This window comes from Biomphalaria glabrata, chromosome 10 (genome assembly GCF_947242115.1).
Source record: "Biomphalaria glabrata chromosome 10, xgBioGlab47.1, whole genome shotgun sequence".
NCBI classification, from domain to species: Eukaryota; Metazoa; Mollusca; class Gastropoda; family Planorbidae; genus Biomphalaria; species Biomphalaria glabrata.
The window spans coordinates 2,886,187-2,907,148 of record NC_074720.1 but is presented as its reverse complement, the minus strand read 5'-3'; the positions used below and the strand labels follow the sequence as shown (position 1 = coordinate 2,907,148).

The following is a 20,962-nucleotide window of genomic DNA, read 5'->3' as shown; positions in this document are numbered from 1 at the left end:
ATATTACCGTTATATAACACTCAGCCATGGTCTCGTGTAAGGCCGCCGAGTTCACCCACTTAACGAAATCAAGTTTTAACTAATACTTTTATTTTTCAACAAATAATTTGTATACAAACTACTTAGGATGCGTTACAAGCATCAACCAAGACATTTACAACGCAAAATATAAATTAAAACAACAACAGCAACAACAACAACAGCAACAGCAACAACAAACTCATGACACTAGAGAATAACTTGGTGTTGTTTATTTGGTGGTAAAGCAACAGCACCGCGACATAGACGTCATTGGTATTGACGTGACCCCAGAACCTTTTGAGATGGCGCCGTGAGCGGGGCCGGCGTTAAGACGGTCCGCGCCGCAATAGCAACTTGGATAAAAGACTTGACCCTGACCTGGACTCTATACTTCGCCGTCTTCTACCTGGAGAATAAAAAGTAAAAGTAAAACTTGAGTAATCAAGACATTCACATGGAATGAAACCAATTTTAAGTTTAAAAAGATTAATATTTATGTACATTGATACTATGCACAACGATATAGTACATATTATTTCATTTCAAAAGATAACAACTACCACACACGAATAAAGCTTAACTCTGTAACATAAACTTGGGCTTAGAGAAAAGCATTTACAGTTTGTATAGTTATAAACTATCTGGGCATTGTCAATTTGGCGATATCATACAAAAAGAAATGTTCATGATTATGAATAAAACCCCATATTTCTTTTCTCTACTAAAGTCTTATTTTAAGTGTTACATATATATATAGAGAGAGATCAGCTACCTCCCCACCCCAAATATTCTGATCCATCTTAATTTTTTAAAACTCTTTGTCTTTTTTTTTTGTTTATAGTAAATACTAACTTGTATTAAAATAAAACTAAACGGAATTTGTGGGTTGGGTCTAGGGTAGACCACAACTGAAAACACTCAAAGACACATGGCTCTAAGGTCTCTAAGACACATGGCTTAATTATTTTTCTTTTACATGTTTCGGGTGTTCCTTCAGAAGCCTAGTCTCGGCCCTGATAAGGCTCGAACCCGGGATCATGGAGACCATCGAACGACAGTCCAGAGCGCGTCCCACACGACCAGGCAGCCTTCCTAGTAAAATACATTTTGCATTTTTCAAACCTTCAAATCAATATGCGCTACTAAATTATTTTTTTTTTAGCAAATTTTAATTCCGCCATCTTGTGGGTAACAATCCATGTCAACAACAGTGCGAAGACCACGTGATTATGTCACTGAGCCAATTGGATGGCTGAGTTTAATTTGAACATCGTCTATTTATATCTCAATGACATCACCACACACACTCCCACGCACGCACACAATAAAAGCTGAGTAGTTTGAAGCCAACCAATGTATACGTTTAAAAAAAGACGACAGATGTGACATGAATAGATGAACAGAAGGTCCCCCCCCCAGCCCCTTTCGAAGATTAAATTTACATTTTCTTATCTATGGACTGAGGAGCAACTAATTTCATATCACCAGACTCCCCCCCCCCCTCCTTTTTTTTTCTTTTTATACGCCCTTCCCTCTTCTTTATTCATGATTCCCTTCTTTCTGACATCCCCCCGCCCCCCTTTTCCTACTATGATCTGGTATACGCGGGAAAAAAATAAAAGCAAAAAAAAAAAAGATGTGTCACGTGACTGGGTTTATGCGTAGATCATCGCCAGGGCGCCGCTTTCCTCTTTTAATTGATTCTGTAAATTGAAAAATGAAATACTACTACACGCAGCGGGGGCTAACAACACGGGGCGGTAAATCGTTTAACCGTTGGTAGTGGCGCCCGGAGAAAAGCCCATGCCGAAGAAAGGCGGCAGACGTCGAAAAGAGAATACAGGCGGATAAAAAAAGTTGTGTCTACATCAGTTACGGCAACATATGTAGGTTGCGGCTCGGTCTTCCTTGTTACGTGAAAATAATGGACCTCGTTCACCAATCGTAAACAAACAACATTTAGCCACGTGATAATATTGATAGAACAATGAAAATTACGTATCACGTGACAGCCTTTATGGATTGCGTAATTTGTATAGACGATATAGAGAACCACTACAAATAATAACAAGCAGACACAATCTAAAAATTTTCAAAACTCAATGGCTGCCTGTTCGTGTGGTATGTGCTCCGGACGGTTGTTCAACAGTTACGATAGTCCTGGGTTCGAACCCTCCCCCCTTCCCACCGCCATCCCCTATCGTCCTGCAAGAGGCTTGGGTTACGATGTAAGACTCTTCAAATCTGAAGAAACATCTAGATTACTCTAGAGCAAATTCTGTTGCCTAATCACCAAGAAGTGGTAAATGTCTCTGCTGGTACATCCGTGTCAGCAACCGGAATGTTTCGTATAATGATCAGATACACCACCACCACCACCAACAACAACAACAACAACAACATTCCTTCCCCTCTGACATTACTGAAACATGTATTTAGAAGACGACGGCACGCATTATTAATGATTCAGTATAATTAAGAGCGTTCACTTCTTTCCGGAAATCCCACTTTAATATTGGATTTACATTTTTTATCAGGCCGCCTTGAACAATGTGTATTGTAAAGGTCGTGTTCTTCGGAATTACAAAAAAAAAAAAAAAAAGTTGTGTGGAAGACTTTATATTCATCGCTAGCGAAATTCTCTAAACACATACAGCGCTTATTTAGCGACTAATTGGGGGGGGGGGGGGGGGAAAGCACTTGTTCTTAACTCTTTCTCTCCGTAATTATTTACCACATTCTGGTGGAATCAACGCCGGTATCGTCAGTTAGGAGAAGAAAGAGTTAAACGATGCTCTCTTAATTACTTTAGGTAGTTTTTGTGTCCACTCTATTTTGTAACATTTCGTGCATCATCAGAGGAGATTTTTTCATCATTTCGTGCAACCACGTCATGATAAGATAAGATAAGATTACTTCAATAACATTCTTCTTTTTTTTTTATCAAAAAATGTTCCATTTCAAATAGAATTAAAATGGGAATGCATGCCATTTTCATGCAACACTTATCCACATTTGAGACCAAAAGAAAATCCGCTGCCGAGGACAGACACAGACGCCGAAAGGAAAATCTAAATCGACCACCTGTGGACAATGGTTATGCTTGCACTGGGAGTGGCAAAATATGTAGGTCGCAGTTGGGGGCTGCGCAGCCACGGGAAATACTGCATTCCTCACTGATCTTCGGACTCGAAGACAAGCCTTGTTATTATAGTAAAAGTTAAGTATTCCTTTCAGACCTTGCGACCTATAGGACAGAAGATGTAAATGTCATCTGTTTCTGTGGCTGACGGTTAACGAGGGCGTCACGTGGCCAGCACAACGACTAACTGCCTTTACTTTCTTCAACACATTTTATTTCATCATTACAGCTCTTCCCTAGTTCTATCAGAGCATGGAATGGGTTGCAGGAGTCAGACAGGAAAATATGTCTTGGCAGAATTTAAGTCATTGATTAACAAGCATGACTAGATTGATCTAGGGACACGCGTGACGTAATCACTTCATAGAAGTAACGTCTGTATTTTAAAAGATAAGATAAGATAAGATAACTCCTGTGTGTGCTACAAATTCTGAAATGTATATTCCGAGTCTTAACCAAGACTCGAACCCAATTAGTTCAGTCAGCTTTTCCGTTAACTTGTTCTCTCCTTCTAGGTCTTTCTCTTTTTTTTTTAGTCTCTTATCTTATAAACATATTACAGCCTCCTCTTCTTTCATTCTCTTATTATTTTTGTTTTTTATTTACACTTCCTTCTATTTTTTTTCCTCTTAAAACAAACATTATTTCGAAACAATGGAAGACATTTTTTTTCAATTTACTGCCATTCTGACCTCGTAAAGCGAAAGTTGAGGCTGCGCCTCTAGTCTCATTATCTTGTAACAAGAGCGTAGAATTAAATAAGAGATTGCAAGACATTCGTCATGGACAAAATAATTAAATATTGTTCAGACTTTAAATGTCTGATTGAGCAGAACTGGATGTGACCTCATCCGACACGACAGGGAGTCAATCAATCCAGTTGTATTTTAGACATAAGTACACACATAATTGGGGGGAGAGGGGGTGGCTTAGTGGTTAAGCGCTTGGCTTCCGAACCTGGGGGGTCCTGGGTTCGAATCTCGATGAGGCTGGGATTTTGAAATTCTGGAATTTTTCGGGCGCTTCCACCAGACTCTAATGGGTACCTTAATTAAGTTTGGATAAAGTAAAGGCGGTTTGTCATTGTGATGGCCACACGACACCCTGCTCGTTAACCGTTGGCCTAAGAAACAGATGACCTCAACATTATCTGCTCTATAGATTGCACGGCCTGAAAGGGGGGCTTTACTTTACTTTTACTCACATAATGAACGAGTCTTGTTTTGATGTATATGTTTCTGATGTTTCTTCAATTGTGAAGATAATTACATCCCAGACTAAACATCCTCCCAAGACCAGACAGCCACAGACAAGATGCTCAAAACTATATATCATTTAGCTCTAAGAGCTCACATAACGAACCATTCCGGTCACATTAAAAGTGAAAAAAACAACAAAATGTTTTGTCTATAGAAACTACTCACCTAAGGAACAATCGGGATCCATTGTACATGCTCTGAGATACTCTCTTAGCTTCGCTTGCTTTGATTTACCGGTGTGTGATAAATGTGTGTAGACACAAGCGAACCCGGAACATTGTCTTTTCGGCTCTTTTCTGAAACAAATACAACAATGATTACAGTAAATACTTACACACAGAATGCATAGGTATAGTAGAACAAGACAAAAATATTTAGAAACGGTAGTGATGCACAAACTACGGCCTGTGGGCAACATCCGGCCCATTAAGCAACGTCAGTGATGCACAAATTACGGCATTGGGGCCACATCCGGCCCATAAGTCAAAAATATCAGTCACTTAAAGTTTCTAACAAAAATGCATATTAAGGTCAACATTGCTTAGATTCACAAGACTCGGCCATACGTTTTTGATAATTTAACAAGTAACTTGTCGGAATTTAGATGAATTTCAGGTCGGAAAAGTTGAGAAACTCATTGAGATTAACAAATTTGTACAATGATTGTTTTTTTTTTTTAAACCATAGCTTGAAAATGTTAGTTTTATTTTTTGGCTCCACTGTACTTTCCATGTTATGTAGGGTTTAACATAACCTAACCCCAACAATATATCCGTAAGTGTTCCGATTTTCTTTGAGACACACAGATGACGCATGTTTTGTAGACAAGAAGCCATAACCAGATATCGTAAGTGTTCCGATTTTCTTTGAGACTCAAAAATGAACATTTTTTTTAGAGGTTAAGAACGTCTTATATGAAAAACTCAAAAAAAAAAAACAACAACAACAACACACACACACAAAACCATTGAATAACACATAGATAGGGTAGAAATAAACAACCCAATAGTTACAAGCGAAATTAATGCAGGGATTTGAACCTACTGGCTAAGTTTTGAAAAACTCTTTCAATATGTGCTTTAACTATTAGGTGACAACCATCACATATCAGCGTGGATATTGTAAGATAGTTTTACTAAATGCCAAATTAGAATCAAATGTGAGTATTAAATATTAGCCATAATCCTTATAATATTTCAAACGGTATGATACGCAATAGGTTTTTTTATGGTGTTGTTATATCTATGATCACAATTATTGTATTGAACTTATATGTATCTAATACACAAACGAAAGTAGGTGTCCTGCGTTATACATAAATGCATCGATGTACAATTATTGTGACAGGCCTACGTGTACTATAAAAGAAAAGGGAAGGTAACGCGTTTGAAACGTTCAATATTGCTCCAAGGCAATTACCGCCCTTAGCAATTTGTATTACAATTTTTTTTTTTTTTTTGCTTCAGAAAAATTAGCATTGTTGTAGCATTAGTTGGAACTACAAATTAGCAGAATTAGCCAGGGTTTCCGTAGCTCTGTTGTTCCCGCGCGCCGAGCTCGCTCCTCAGTCCTGGAACGTTCGTTTGGTGTCTGACATTCCCTGGACGAGAAACGTGCCGATAGTTTCCCTACACGTTAAAGGCTATGCGTGGCTTTAAGGGCTTTTAGTCCCCCCCCCCTTTTACCCTTTCTCTCCAGTCCCCTCCCTACCCCACCCCCCTTCACCCGCCCCTCTCCCACACAGAAAGGTTTCCCGGAAGTATGACACGGGCAGACGTAAGGTGTTTTATGTGACGTCATCTGAGGACACTCTGAAGATGAAACAGCAGAGGAAGAAATATCTTGGGTTTTCTTGGGAATTTTAAAAATACTTTTTTGTACATTAAAAAAAAACTTGAAAAAAATCAACAAAAAAACAGATTCATTTCTGAAAGGGTGAACAATTGTAGAAGAGAAAAAAACAGACATACAAAATGGAAATTCTGCAGAAACAAAAAAAAAACAAAAACACAGGGCCTTGAAGTAACGTCTGTATTTTATAAGATAAGATAAGAAGACGTTAAAGCCAAAGACGCTAATCGGCTAACAACAAACTAAGTGACAGTATACAGAAAAAAGGATTTCGGTCAACTTATATCTTGGGTATTGTCGACTAACCAGGCTGAAATGCTCCTACGCTGGTGTGAGGAGTCAGGAAGTTGGTGATAAGGTCGGACTACGATGAATCTTGACAAATAGTGCATACTTTTCTTTTGTTAAATGATGGTCTCGGGGTTCAAAAACATCGTGTAGTCCAGTAGGTTTTTCTATATGTAGGTCTATTATACTCTAGTCCAGTAGGTTTTTCTATATGTAGGTCTATTATACTGTAGTCCAGTAGGTTTTTCTATATGTAGGTCTATTATACTGTAGTCCAGTAGGTTGTTCTATATGTAGGTCTATTATACTGTAGTCCAGTAGGTTTTTCTATATGTAGATCTATTATACTGTAGTCCAGTAGGTTGTTCTATATGTAGGTCTATTATACTGTAGTCCAGTAGGTTTTTCTATATGTAGGTCTATTATACTGTAGTCCAGTAGGTTTTTCTATATGTAGGTCTATTATACTGTAGTCCAGTAGGTTTTTCTATATGTAGGTCTATTATACTGTAGTCCAGTAGGTTTTTCTATTTGTAGGTCTATTATACTGTAGTCCAGTAGGTTTTTCTATTTGTAGGTCTATTATACTGTAGTCCAGTAGGTTTTTCTATTTGTAGGTCTATTGTACTCTAGTCCAGTAGGTTTTTCTATATGTAGGTCTATTATACTCTAGTCCAGTAGGTTTTTCTATATGTAGGTCTATTATACTGTAGTCCAGTAGGTTTTTCTATATGTAGGTCTATTATACTCTAGTCCAGTAGGTTTTTCTATATGTAGGTCTATTATGCTGTAGTCCAGTAGGTTTTTCTATATGTAGATCTATTATATTCTAGTCCAGTAGGTTTTTCTATATGTAGATCTATTGCACTTTTGTCAAAATTGGTTTCTGATAAGTAGGTGTATCGTATTTTGGTCCGGCATTCTTTTCTATATGTAAGCCTATTCTATTTCTCTTTCTCCAAAAAGAATTGGAATAATACATGTACAAAATGTATTAAATGTTCGCAAGCTCTACCTCTCGACCACAACATTCATAATGACAATATAACAAAATAAGGATCGATATCTGACCATTATTCAAAAGTTTAGACCAACGTCGCATTGTTATCAATATGAATTATTTTAATAACAATAATCAGAAAAAAAATATGAATGCCGAAAGAGGAGAGGAATATTCTTCGCCAGAGTGACCAAAAGATGTTTATCTACGGATTACCGACCCGGCCCACGTCACATCTAGATGCTTCAACTTGAATTTCTCGTGGGAGGTGCAAGAAATGTTATAATACTTTACGTGTCGGGAAGACACGCTCACTGGATCAGAGCAGGATCAATCAATCAATAAGATCTGTTGTTATTTCGTCATCAGTGGTCTGTTCCCTGGTCAAGCACCACCGCCCTTCACCCCCTTTTCCTACTAAATACGTGAGTTGGTAGTCTGACGTGGTCTCTCCTTTTATGGTAGTAGGTAGCTAAGCCAGGGGGGGGGGAATGACACACAAAGGTGGTGGGGGGGGGGGAGAGAGAGGAAGGCGTATTAGATCTATTAGGCTACTGATATTTTGTATTTGTTCGGGAATCATTGTCTGCCTTTAGGATTTTATTTTTTTTTGCCCTTAGGATAGTCCATCCTTGGGATAGTCTGCCAAGAAAATTATCTGTCTTTGTATTAAGCGAATAAAATTTAGACGAGATTAAGACAAAGACAACGAGACAAAGAAACGAAACAAAAAACAAAAACAGAAAGAAAAAGAATTTAAAAAAGGAAAAAAAAATGAAGGAATAAATTTTAAAGAAAAAGAAAAAGAAAAAAGAAAGAAAAAGAAAAAAAGAAAGAAAAAGAAAAAAGAAAGAAAAAGAAAAAAGAAAGAAAAAGGCAATAAGAAAGAGAATTCAATGACAAGAAAAGTGCATAAAAAATTTTTGAGCGTAGAGAAAATTTGATGCCAAGAGAAAAGTTCAGGAAAATTTAGGTCCAAAAATTTAAGAATAGCCAAAATAAAAACACAAATGAAGTGAACCATTTGAATATGAATTTGAAAATAAACGAGTTTCTGTGGCATTTACGACTCGAGAGAAGATCTTTTCCCTTTGCAACTTCTTGTGTGACTAAAGAGGCCAATCCTTGATACACAGCTGCGATCGCAGGTTGGGCATATATAATCACCAGGCGCCGTTGCATTTTCACCCTTCTTTCTGCTTCTGTTGTGTATGTCATCTGCAATCCGGGACCCTTCCTTTATGCTCGCTCTCCATCTGGATCTATCCAGTGCCACTTTTTCCCAGCTGCTAGTGTCGAGTTTGAAGAGCTTCATGTCGCGTTTGCATACATCCGTATAACGTAAAAGTGGGCGACCAGTGGCTCTCCTGCCTTCTATTAGATCGCCATACAGAATGTCTTGTGGAAGTCGACCTACTTGCATTCTATGAACGTGGCCTAGCCAGCCAAGGCGTCTGCTGCTGATAACAGAGCGCATGTCCTGGTACCCTGCTCTTTGTAGCACTTCCTCATTGGAAGCTTAAGCTACTGATTATCATGTATGACTAGATAGACGCATGAAATACGTAGGAAATAATTATCTTCTCGCAAATAGCTTAAAGCCTTATCAAGCTTACATACGGTCCTGCTTAAGGGAGCACAACATATATAAGCCACACGTTTCGCAATCCAACATCACAAGACATGCTTCAACTGGAACCCACCAAGGAAAGAGGAAAGTGGGGATGACCCAGAAATACGAGGATTTGAATTTAGAATTTCAGATGCCAAGCAGATACTTGGGGACAGCACCGAGATGTCTGGAGAAAGAAAGACAAATTTGAATGTGAAGCCAATTTCATTTCGACATCTTTAGAAAGTATAAACTTTGAAGTGGTCCAATGTCTAAGAGATTTACTTTAGCAAGGTTAAAGTCCTATCAATTGAAAACAACAGCAGCAATAACATAACTTTTTAAAGCGACCTCAATCTCATAAACTATAAATCAAGACTAATTTTACGAGCCAAAATACCAAAGACGTTCACATCATTTTAATCGTATCAATAAATTAATTTTGGTTGAACTAGCCTGTCAAAAAATATTTTATGTAGTACTTCCGCCTAATGGTGGCAAAGTTCCGGAAGTTGTAGAACTTGAAAAAAAAAAAATGTTTCAGCGAGAAACGACGAGAAAGGGGGAGAATACTCGGCCTCCCTGGCACATTAGCATGCGTGATTGTTGCCGCTGATTGCAGAGAGGACCTTCCTTTTTTTTTTTGTCTTCGAGTCTAACGAGTGACCTATTCACCCGTTTCACTGTCGCCTTAAAAATGAGTTTTGCCACGGTCTGTTGAATCAGGAGATGGACAGGTCACAATTTAAATTTGTTGACACGATAAAATCTATAATCAAGTGTCGGTTTATTTATTCACAAGTGATGAAGTGTCAAATATTAACACACACAAACACTGATACACTGCGAAGACACACACAGACACATTACAAAACTTTTTTTTTTGGTTTCTCTTTGTAAAAAAAAAAAAAAAAGAAATTCTTGAGTTAGAAGTACAAAGAGTATGCTGAGTTATAAAAACCCGCAAACTCAAAAATACATAAAGGAACTAGAAAAAAAACACAAAGTAGAGCTGCGAGATTTATAACAAACGATTATTCACATTTGATTATATCGTAAAACCATGAATAAAAACACTAAATATAGAGACACCCCAGGACAGAAAAATAAAAAGCAACGTAGCTATAACACACTGAACACAGAACCCATAATTTACAAATAGAAAAATAAATCGTAATTAAATACTCAGAAAGACTCAAAGATGGAGGCACATTTCTTATTCCATAGGCAAGAACAAATTCGAACAAGTGCTCCTTCTTCACTAGCGCCATTTAAGAATGGAATGAATTGCATGAATCAGCCAGGAAAACTAAAGACTTAGGAGAGTGTCACTAATTAACATGCAAGACTTTATTGACACATGAAACAATTATGTTCTCCTCTGGTGTAATAGATAAGATAAGAGAAACAAGAGATTTGCTTTAAGTGTATAATAATATAAGGGGTAGTGCTGGATTTATCGACAGGCAACACAAGGTATATCTTACGGCCCCCACTGACCAGATGCCAACTAAAGTTGTTCCAGGAATACTTTCAATTAATTTCAAAGGGGTAAATCGCACTGATTAAAAGGAGCCCCATATCTTAAATAGCTTAGAGCCTTATCTAGTTTACATATATACGGTCCTGCTTATAGGTGCACTACATATATACGGTCCTGCTTAAAGGTTCACTACATATATACGGTCCTGCTTAAAGGTGCACTACATATATACGGTCCTGCTTAAAGGTGCACTACATATATACGGTCCTGCTTAAAGGTGCACTACATATATACGGTCCTGCTTAAAGGTGCACTACATATATACGCCACACTTTTCGCAAGCAAGCATCCAACATCACAAGACATGCTTCACCTGGAAGCCACCAAGGAAAGAGGAAAAGGGGAATGACCCAGAAATACGAGGATTTGTCTTCAGATGCCAGGCAGATGGCCAAAACGTGGGGACAGAACCGAGACACCTGGGGAAAGCTAGCTGGTGGCCTAGCACAAGACGAGACCACAGGCAGAGATGAATTAGAGGAAAATGTTTGACCTATGACCTATGACATTGAACTCTAACCTTTTTTTCATTAACGTTCATATTTTTTTAAAAGTCCATCCTCTAACATCTTAGATCAGTGTCTCCCAAACTTGAATAGGTGTTCCGCAAAATACTGGAATAATTAACTAGTAGGCCACCACGTGAATTAATCTCTCTAAAAAAACTAAGCAAAGTGTTCCGCTAAATATTCAGAATGTACGAAAAGTTCCGTGACAGAAAAAAGCTTGGGAAACACTGTCTTAGATTGATGTTTAAACTTTGCGTACTGAAAAACTGTAACAAAGTCAAATGACTGAAACAAAGTCAAATGACTGAAACAAAGTCAACTAACATTTAATGAGCTTGAAACCCGCAGAAGAGAACAGAGACTATAAAAGCCAGCCCCTTCACCTGGGACCAGTCATCGCTTACTTCAATGGACGCAGACTTTCCCATTGTCACTGTTAAATGACACAGTCAGACTTCTTTAAACAACAGAGACAATAACATGAAAAGATTGCTTAATGAATTCAAACAGGGAAACACACACCCACACACGCACGCACATGCACACATTTACTCCCATGCCCATGCACTTCGCTACCCAAAAAAACAAATAAAAAATTTAAATAACTATTTTCTCTTGCGATACTGAAGACTAGGCGATGGTAAAGGGCGACAATTACATTTTTAAAATATGAAAGAAACATACAGTCTTTTTTAGAGACATATTGAAAAAAGGAGATAGGACAACAATAACAGAAAATCAGATCGGATAATATACATAAGATATTTTATTACATATACATATTTTATTGACAGCAGAAGATAGAATCGTTAAAATGTCAGAATAAGGTCAATCATAATAATAGCAAAACCAGACGCCTTAATATTACCAGGTTACACTAATAGTTATTACATTTTTATACTCGAGTAGTCTACAATGTTGTTTCACTATTAAATCCAACAAGAGTCGGGGCTCGAAATCGAGTAAGTGGTACAGAGTACTCAGCCAAACATCCCTACTGTTATTAGCGTTTTTTTTTATTTGTAGAGACCAAGCTAGAATGTACAGTTCATCTGGAATACGAGGTAGGAGTGATGAAAGCCCCTGGACAGTCACATCAAGGTGTGATGGTAATGCCACAGGTCAACACATTTACGAGGGGGGTTAGGGATTATGAATTTTCGGGCCACTAATGAGACAGTGTCATGTGATGACATCCCATCCTGTCATGTCACTCACTCTGACACAAACAAAACATGGCCAAACTCTTACAATAGCAAATTCTAATCACGCCTGATTGCCATAATATGAAACTAAATCTGGACTCAAGTCTGTCAGTCTTTTTTTAGATTTGAAATATCAGGGGAGACAATTATAGCATGGTAAATAACAGGTGAACGTGAAAGATTGATTTTGAGTATAAATCATACTTTTTTTTTGTATTTCCTAAGATAATTAATTTGAATAAAATCCTGTACATTGATACATTTATTTCAGGATCTAACAAGACAATATGTCAAAACCAGAGGAAGATCATGTAACAAAAACGTTTTGGCACCTTACTGAACATGGAACGCATTTGTTAAATCTGATTTATAATATAAACATTATGTCTAGTACACGAGCGAACTCTATAACCTAAATGTGTAACCTAAATTACTCTAATCTTATCTATTATAGTACAGACGTGACTTCAAAAAAAGAGGATAATTACTTCGTACACATGTGTCAATCTAGTCTTAACATCTGCTAAGTAGTTGGTTTTCGTGTCTGACTCAGGCAACCCATTCCATTCTCTAATGGCACTAGTGAAGCTTACTGAACATGGAAAGCATTTGTTAAATCTGATCTATGATATAAACATTTTTTTTCATGCTGTGTCTAATACACACATGAACCGATATAAATTAAATTTCTTCAATTTTATCTATTATATTACAGACGTTACTTCAAAAAAAGAAAATAATCTAGCCATGCAATGACTTAACATCTGATAAGTCGTTGGTTTTCGTGGCTGACTCAGGCAACCCGTTCATTCTCTAATGGCACTAGTGCAGAAGGAGCATTTTCATCCTTTTTTTATTGTTTTACTGTGAAATGTTTAAATATTTAAAAAGAAAGCGGTCCAGCCATGATAATCAATAATACTTCAGAGGTCGACAGAAATTAAAACATATTTGATTGCAAGTCACATTTTAGCTTATCTTTATCTTTCAAATTAACATATTTTGTTAAAGACATCAAATTACTAAATCATTCTAATGTTTCTCGTGAATAAAATTTATCGATGATTAAAGATAGAATCAATGGCTCAAGATCGAACTAAAAAAACCCACGCACGTTGACCTCGTAACAAACTAGTCACTCGGGTCGAAATAACCCACAGAAAAAATCTACCGAATAAATAGACATCAGTTTTGTCCTCTCAGACCAGTTCATCAAGTGGGATATTTTAGGCAAACGAACTTGGAAAAGATAACACCGGTATCGGACTGAAAAGAAACTGCTCGAGTTCTGGATGTTATACTTCAATGGCAACATTTTCACAACTCTTTTTTGTTTATATAAAGATATAAATATGACCAAACATAAACACCAAAATTTAAACGTAAAATAATACACTTAAAATGTTAACTGCATTGGACGATACCATTGCCCATCCACAAAATAATGTACTGTAAACTGCGAGCACAAGGTTGACCATTGTGACGAAATCTACCCCCAAATTAATTCCGCTGGGATCGTTCGTTAACAAGAATAAGTTACTTATCTTATAAGATACAGATGTTCCTTCAAAACGGAAACTAATTACCTCCCACTGGTAACCATTTGGTAATCGATTCTTGCTCGTTAATTAACAGACTTAAACTCAGCCTAAGTCCGTCGTTTTTTTTCAAGCTGATTCCTAAGTTATAGGCAGCTTTATAACTGATGCTGGTCCTTGATATCTTCAAAAGAGCTTAACGCTAATATTAAACACATATATATTGACAAAACTCAGCAATAGTTTTATAATGAGTAATATAATTTATTTTTTTTTGGTGTAAAAAAATTGCCAACAATATAGAAAGCATTAAATATTTTAGCTTGGTGATACAGATCCAGACTTAACAAACTTAATTAGTACCTAAGACGAAGCCCAGAAAATGTCACTATATTTTTTTTATTTTTTTACTTTTTTTTAGAATACATGCGGGAATACCCGTTGTCGCACGTGTGTTCAAAATACAAAAGACCAAGAAAAATTAACTTTTGATAGTTTTTTGTTTTTTTTTTATTATATCGGTCAAACCAGGTTTCCCTATGTGGCTAATAAGCTAGTAATTCATTTTTCCAAGGAAAGGCCTATACATGAACTGTCAAATTTTTAAGAAAATCGTTGCTAAAGACGTTTTCGAGATCCGTATCCATTCAGGTTCCAGGTTCCATAAAGAGATTGCGAGCTGAATAGAGGAATTGTAAAAAACTAGAAGAAATAAAAAAAAGTAGCACAATATAGTAATAATTATCTGATTATATTAAGAAAAAAAAATCACAAACAGAAATCTATACGGTCATTGTCATTAGTGTCAATAAAAATCAATATTTGTTTCGTCAGGACAAAAGCCAGAGAGAATGATATCTTTTAAATAAACCAGATTTGTGGTCTACGCACTGCCATGGGAAAAATGGCGAGCTCATTTAACTTTTTTTTGTTGTTCACAATTTCTTGATTAACGAGCCGGCATCATGCCAATGACCTCACACGTGTCACGTGATTTGACGTCATTGACCTAGATAGACAGTTCTCACATAATATTTTGTCAGAAATTTTGGTGCACCAGCTAAGTAAATGAAAGTCAAACCCGTATTGACTTGCCTAGACAGAGTATATGTTTTATTTTCTGTTGGGGTTTTTATTGGGCCTTAGGATTTTTATTGGCTGTAAGGTTGCACGTGACCTAGGTGTAGAAATGTATATTACTATATGGCCAACAGTTGGGAACCACTGACCTCAGACAAACAGGTCAAATAATATAAAAGTAAAGTTCCCCATTCAGACCTTGCGATCTATAGGGAAGATGGATGGCTGCCTGGTCGTGCGGTTTGCGCGCTGGACTGTCGTTCGGATTTATCGACGGTCGAGGGTTCAAACCCTGCCCGCTCCCATCCCCCGTCGTCCTGCGGGAGGTTTGGACTAGGAAGTAAACTATCTTCAACTCTGAAGGAACATCCGAAACATGTAAAACATTTTACAAACAAACATTTTAATGTAAGGTTCATCTGTTTCTGTGGCCCACGAGGGTGTCAGGTGGCCAGCTCAAAGACGAACCACCTTTACGTTGTTTTGTTTTCAAATAATATCAGGTACCTGAAAGAGCTGGCTGGACTGAGGCGCCCTAAGGATCCCGAAATTCAAAATCCCAATCTCACCAGGAATTGAACCCGGGACCCCCGGTTCGGATGCCACGCGCTTGACCACTCAGCCTCCTCAAGAATGGATGCCTAGTCGTGTGGTAATCGCTCAGGACTGTCACTCGATCGTCGTGGGTTTGAACCGTCATAAAAAAAAAAACATCACCAAATTATACAATCATTAAAGCTACGAGAAAAAAGAAGCTTATCTTTAGCCATTTTTAAAAACATGTCAAGTCTGTCACTTAATGACATCTTTGGGCACTTCTAGGTATTAAAAATGGCTTCCCTTGCATCGTACTTTATTGCGTTTTGTTTTCTGGCAGAGTCTCTTATGTGGTTTTCACAACGCACAGATAAATGTCTCTCATGTTAAAACATAATGCATTTCAATTTCTTAACGTTTTTGAAATTAACTCTTTCTCTCCTAACAGACGATACCGACGTTAATTCCACTTGAACAGCAGTTCTCAACCTTTTAAGCTCGAAGACACCTTTTTACAATCCCCCACTCTGCTGCGACCCCCCGCCCACACAGCAATAGAAGAATAGACAAAAAACAATCCATATCTTCGATGGTCTTAGGCGACCCCTGGCAAATCGTCAATCGACCCCCCAAGGGGATCGCGACCCACAGGTTGAGAACCCCTGCACTAGAATGTGGTAAATAATTACGTAGAGAAAGAGTTAATGCAATCGTTTCACAAACATTCGCAGGTGACGGAAATATCCGAAAAAACTATTTTTAACCTACTCGCGCTAAATGTCATTACATCATGAGGTGACAGGTACCAGTACAATATGATACGTCTGCTTTATTTTAGGGCATCGTCTCCAGCAGACGAGAATAGAAAGGCCCATGTCCTGTAATGTTATAGCAAACGTTGTTGTATCCTGACAGGTCACAGCATAACTATGTGGGCGTCCAACCTGACGTCCAGATGTTAGGCAAGCAGACGACAGTGTTACAGCTATTAGATGAGAAAGGGACAGAATGTTAAAATTTGCGAAAGTATAATTTGTTTTTATGAAAGAAAGAAAAAAAAAGCCATTACTTCTTAAATGATATTAGGATATTAGGAATTAGGTGGCCAGAAAAGATAAATTCTATCGATTTGTGGGAGAGAACTAGACAAAAGCCCATAGCCCAAGACATCACAAAACAAAAATGGAGCTGGATAGGACACACCCTGCGAAAACCAGCTACCAATGTTGCCAGGCAGGCACTTGACTGGAACCTACAAGGAAAGAGGAAAGTGGGCAGACCCAAGCAAACCTGGAAGAGGTCAGCCATCAGTGAAGCTGAGGGTACTGGAATGACATGGGAGCAGATGAAGAAAGCTGCTCAGAACCGAGTTCGGTGGAGAGGTGTGGTTGTGGCCCTATGCTCCCCTGGGAGTGCACAGGATTAAGTCAGTAAGTCAGTCTTAAATGAATGGCATATGTTCACCGCGTGAAATCTATAAATAGTAAAAAAAAATTTTCATATCCAATTTGCATAATTCGGAAATATTGATAAGAGAAGTATTTTAATTAATCATATAATAATTGTGTATTTTTTCATTAATATAGAAATCTATAAGGCCTATCAATAGTAGGATAAAGTAATTTGTATAAACACGTGGATCAATGAAAAAGAATGAATTAATTGATTTGTGTTAATTCATTAATTTTGGTTGGTATAAAAATTAAGGGAAATAAATCTTACATCATTTATCTGTATGGCTGTAAATATGTAGTTCTTGCCCTAATATAAGCTTTGTTTTTTTAAAGAGTATTTTACTGCTTTGCTTGCTATTAACTCTTTAAAGTAGATAACTTGGACTAATACAGTATTAAAGCATCTTCCGCACTACTAATTCTCTTCTTAGTGTTTTTACCATCGCAATATAAACTCTCAATTGAAGGTACTATTTAAATTTAAGCCTTGCTCGTCTGCCCGGGGCGCGAAAGTTCATTTCTAGCTATTGCATAATTTAGATTGTCAATAAATGTATGCGCCAATAAAATGCTCTCCAACCAGCCTGAGGACGGGTTCTTTTGACTAGTATTTTATAAATATTCAGCACAAAAATATTCCAAACCTAGTTCTGGCTTGAAAACACTAGAAAGCCATAGAAACATACAAATGTGAATGAAAAAAAAATTGATTACGCCCCTTGAAATGTGAAGAGTAGAAAAAAAAGGGACAACGTCAAAGGCGTTTCTTGTACGAGCAGAGCGCGGGGGAGCTGTTGTAGAATGGCTTCTTTCATTACGCTAATGGCTGATTTCTGACGTCATAAGGTCCTTTTAACACTTGCTCTTGACCCCCGTCTCGGACACAGCTGCCAAATGTCATGTCCTTGCTCCTGTCAGCTTGTTCCTGGATGTCATGGGTAATTGTCCACGGAATGCGAGGCCCCGCGCTGCCTAGTGTGTGTGTGTGTGTGTGTGTGTGTGAGTGACAGTGATTGTGTGTCTTTCAATGTACATATTTGTTTGAGTGTGTGTGTGTGGGGGGGGGGGTTGATCAATGCTTGAGAAAATATTTCCCAAAACATTCAGGGACATGCAACAAAAGAAAAACGCAGTTTCATCCAGCTTCCTGATGCATTGATCAATGGAGATATGCAAACATGTAGTGGTCATCAAATGTGTGAATTCTGGAGTTCTGGTCCATGATTCTGTTACAATAAGCGCGTCCCACAATTTGAAACATACCTTCCAGAACTCTGTTGACTTCAGTTCTGAGGTCCAGAAATAAAATTCTCATTTTTTTTCCGTGTTTCGAACAAGATCCAGAATTTTATCACAGCGAGACAAAAAAAGGTTTTTAACCCTCAACCAGCTAACATTTGAATCAATTTTGAGAGCTGGAGCTGATATTATAAGGGGAGAAGAACGAGTTTTGTTTCTGGCAGTGTTAAAGAATGAGTAATAGCCCTTGTTGTGATAATAATAATAATAATAATTACAATAATAATAATGATTTAAACTATGCGCAGAAGTATCTGAACATGAAAAACCACAAAGGAAAAAAATGACTTCGCTTGAAGATTATGTGTTTACGAAATTTTAATGCAGTGTTCAAAAGCCATATCTTGATTTCAAGCGAACACGGACACCTATAATCTATAGAGCTACCGTGACTGGGGATGTGTCTTGCATATAAATTCTTTTAAATACTTTTGCTTAGCGCAACTTTTAGCATGCTTAGAGCGCCATGGTCCAATCTCATTTGTGGGGTAAGGTGGTATCCAGAAGGTTTTACGCGCTCAGTAAACACAACTCTGCTCGAGTCGGGTGTCGAACCTCGAGCTCCCTTGATAGGTAGCCGAGCCAAGTTCCAGCGTACTTAGCCTCTCGGCCACACATCCCATTCTATATATGGAATAACTATTAGAGAACGGTACAAATGCCAACATATATAAACAATTGGATTGGTAGAAACGAATTAGGAGATTACAAAAATTGTTCTAATACTTTGACTTATCTAGAGTTTGGCAGTGCCAAATAATTACATAGATTTAAATTAACTTTCTTAATAATTAATAAAGAAGCTCAAAAGCCTTTTTTTTTATATTTACAGAAGGAGACAGGCTTTTTTTAACGGTGATTGCGAAATGTTCTGAATTCTCAAGAAAGAATTGGCGTCCCAGAGTATTCGAATTGTAATGATCTGGAAAGGGATGCAAGCGTTGTGAATTAAATCGTGGCACCTGTTTTAAGTTTATTGTTGTGCACGTTGGTAGATGTTTCTACAATTTTAGGTAATAGTACAAACTAAGGAGGAAACAAAGACAAATGGATATCAGAGAACAAGGTAGTCCGATGCGCATGACTCGCAACCATGCAGCCACGCCCCAAGAGCCGCAATGAGAGAGGCAGCGAAAGAAAGAGAGCCTGCGTGCAACCCCTCGTACCTCTACACTCAAATGCATCAAGACTCCTTAGTTACTTCATTTTTCCAAATCCTACTAGCCATTGGGCCCCGGGGTGGGAAGCATTGAAAGTAGTATTCAAAACAGCTTTAAATTTTCATGAATAGCACTCTTCCTCTCTAAGATTATAAAAAAAGTAATTATGCTCACGACTTAACAAATAACTAACACTGACTGACATATAAAATAGTCTATGCTTTTTATTATTTGAAAGTAAATGGCATTTCGAAGGGAAATATATAAACTATATCGATTTAACTAGCTCTCTCTCACTCTCTCTCTCCTTCTCTCTCTCTCTCAGCCTCTTTTCCTCTCTTAATCTCTATATCTCCATCTCTGTCACTTTATCTCTTTCTCTTTCATTCTCTCTATCTGTCTCAGTCTCAAACTAGGTGTATAATTTCTAAAACCCACACTCTCTCCTTCTGTCTCTCCCTCTCTTTTGCCCATCTTTTTTTCTCTTTCTCCGCCTCTCTCTCTCTCTCTCTCTCTTACATTATTTACAGTTGATTTCTCTTATCTCTAAAATAAACATATTCTTTTTTTCTTTACCTTTTATTCATTTTATTCATTTAGAGTCCTGCTTATATTTTTACTGCCCCGGCGCAAATGATGCAAATGTTGTTTCTGTACAATGATACCTTCCAACTTCTTTCAAAACTCTAATCTAATTATCAATCAACATCGCCATCTTTTCATCCAGAAATAATTTTCCAGTTTTAAAAAAAAAAGAAAAAGTATTTGGCCTTTTTTTTTTCTAATCAGAAAAAAAAATCTGGTCTAGAAGTTGAAATGAAAATGTATGCCAGATTACTTAGGAAACACAATTTCAAAAAAGAATGATTGGGATTGCCGGTTAAGCCTGGGTGTTAATGCAACAAAGAGACCCACAGGATGAATGGTCAATACAACAATGAAGTGATTGAGGCTCGTGCTAGATCGATGCCTTTCATCTAGTTTTAAGTAGCAAAAATACTAGCATCGATGAAATCAAGTGAAAAAAATAAAGGATATATAGTTTTAAACTTTCCTGATAAGTATTGTCTGTCTTGTTTTTACAAGAGAGCAAAAAAAGCGATTAATAAAGGAAAAAGAAAAGGAAAGAAAGAGAGAGAGAAAAGAAGAAGAAAAAGAAAGAAAAGAAAAAAAGAGAGATGGAAAACATCGAAAGAGTAAAAGAGAAAAAGAAAGAGGAGAACGACGGAGAGAATGAAAAAGAGAGAAAGAGTGTGTGTGTGAGAGAGAGAAAGAGAGTGTGTGACAGAAAGAGAGAGAGAAAGAGAAAGAGAGAGTGTGTGAATGAATAGAATGAAAAAGAGAGAAAAAGAGTGTGTGACAGAGAAAGAGAGAGAGAAAGAGAGTGTGTGTGACATAGAAAGAGAGAGAGAGAGAGAGAAAGAGAGAGTGTGTGTGTGAGAAAGAGAGAGTGTGTGAGAGAGA

At 37.5% G+C, this 20,962-nt stretch overlaps 1 protein-coding gene across 4 annotated transcripts in view; it reads right to left on the bottom strand.

The window, feature by feature from the left end:
• Nucleotides 1–229: 229 nt before the first annotated feature.
• The window catches only part of LOC106053682 (uncharacterized), a 71,254-nt gene continuing 50,521 nt past the window's right edge, over nucleotides 230–20,962 (bottom strand). For all 4 annotated transcript variants that reach the window (XM_056044411.1, XM_056044412.1, XM_056044409.1 and 1 more), the window contains exons 3-4: nucleotides 4,588–4,718; nucleotides 230–427 (exon numbers count right to left, since the gene is read on the bottom strand). In XM_056044411.1, coding sequence (XP_055900386.1) covers nucleotides 348–427; nucleotides 4,588–4,718 — 211 coding nt within the window. In that variant the 3' untranslated portion in view covers nucleotides 230–347. The remainder of the gene's footprint in view (nucleotides 428–4,587; nucleotides 4,719–20,962) is intronic.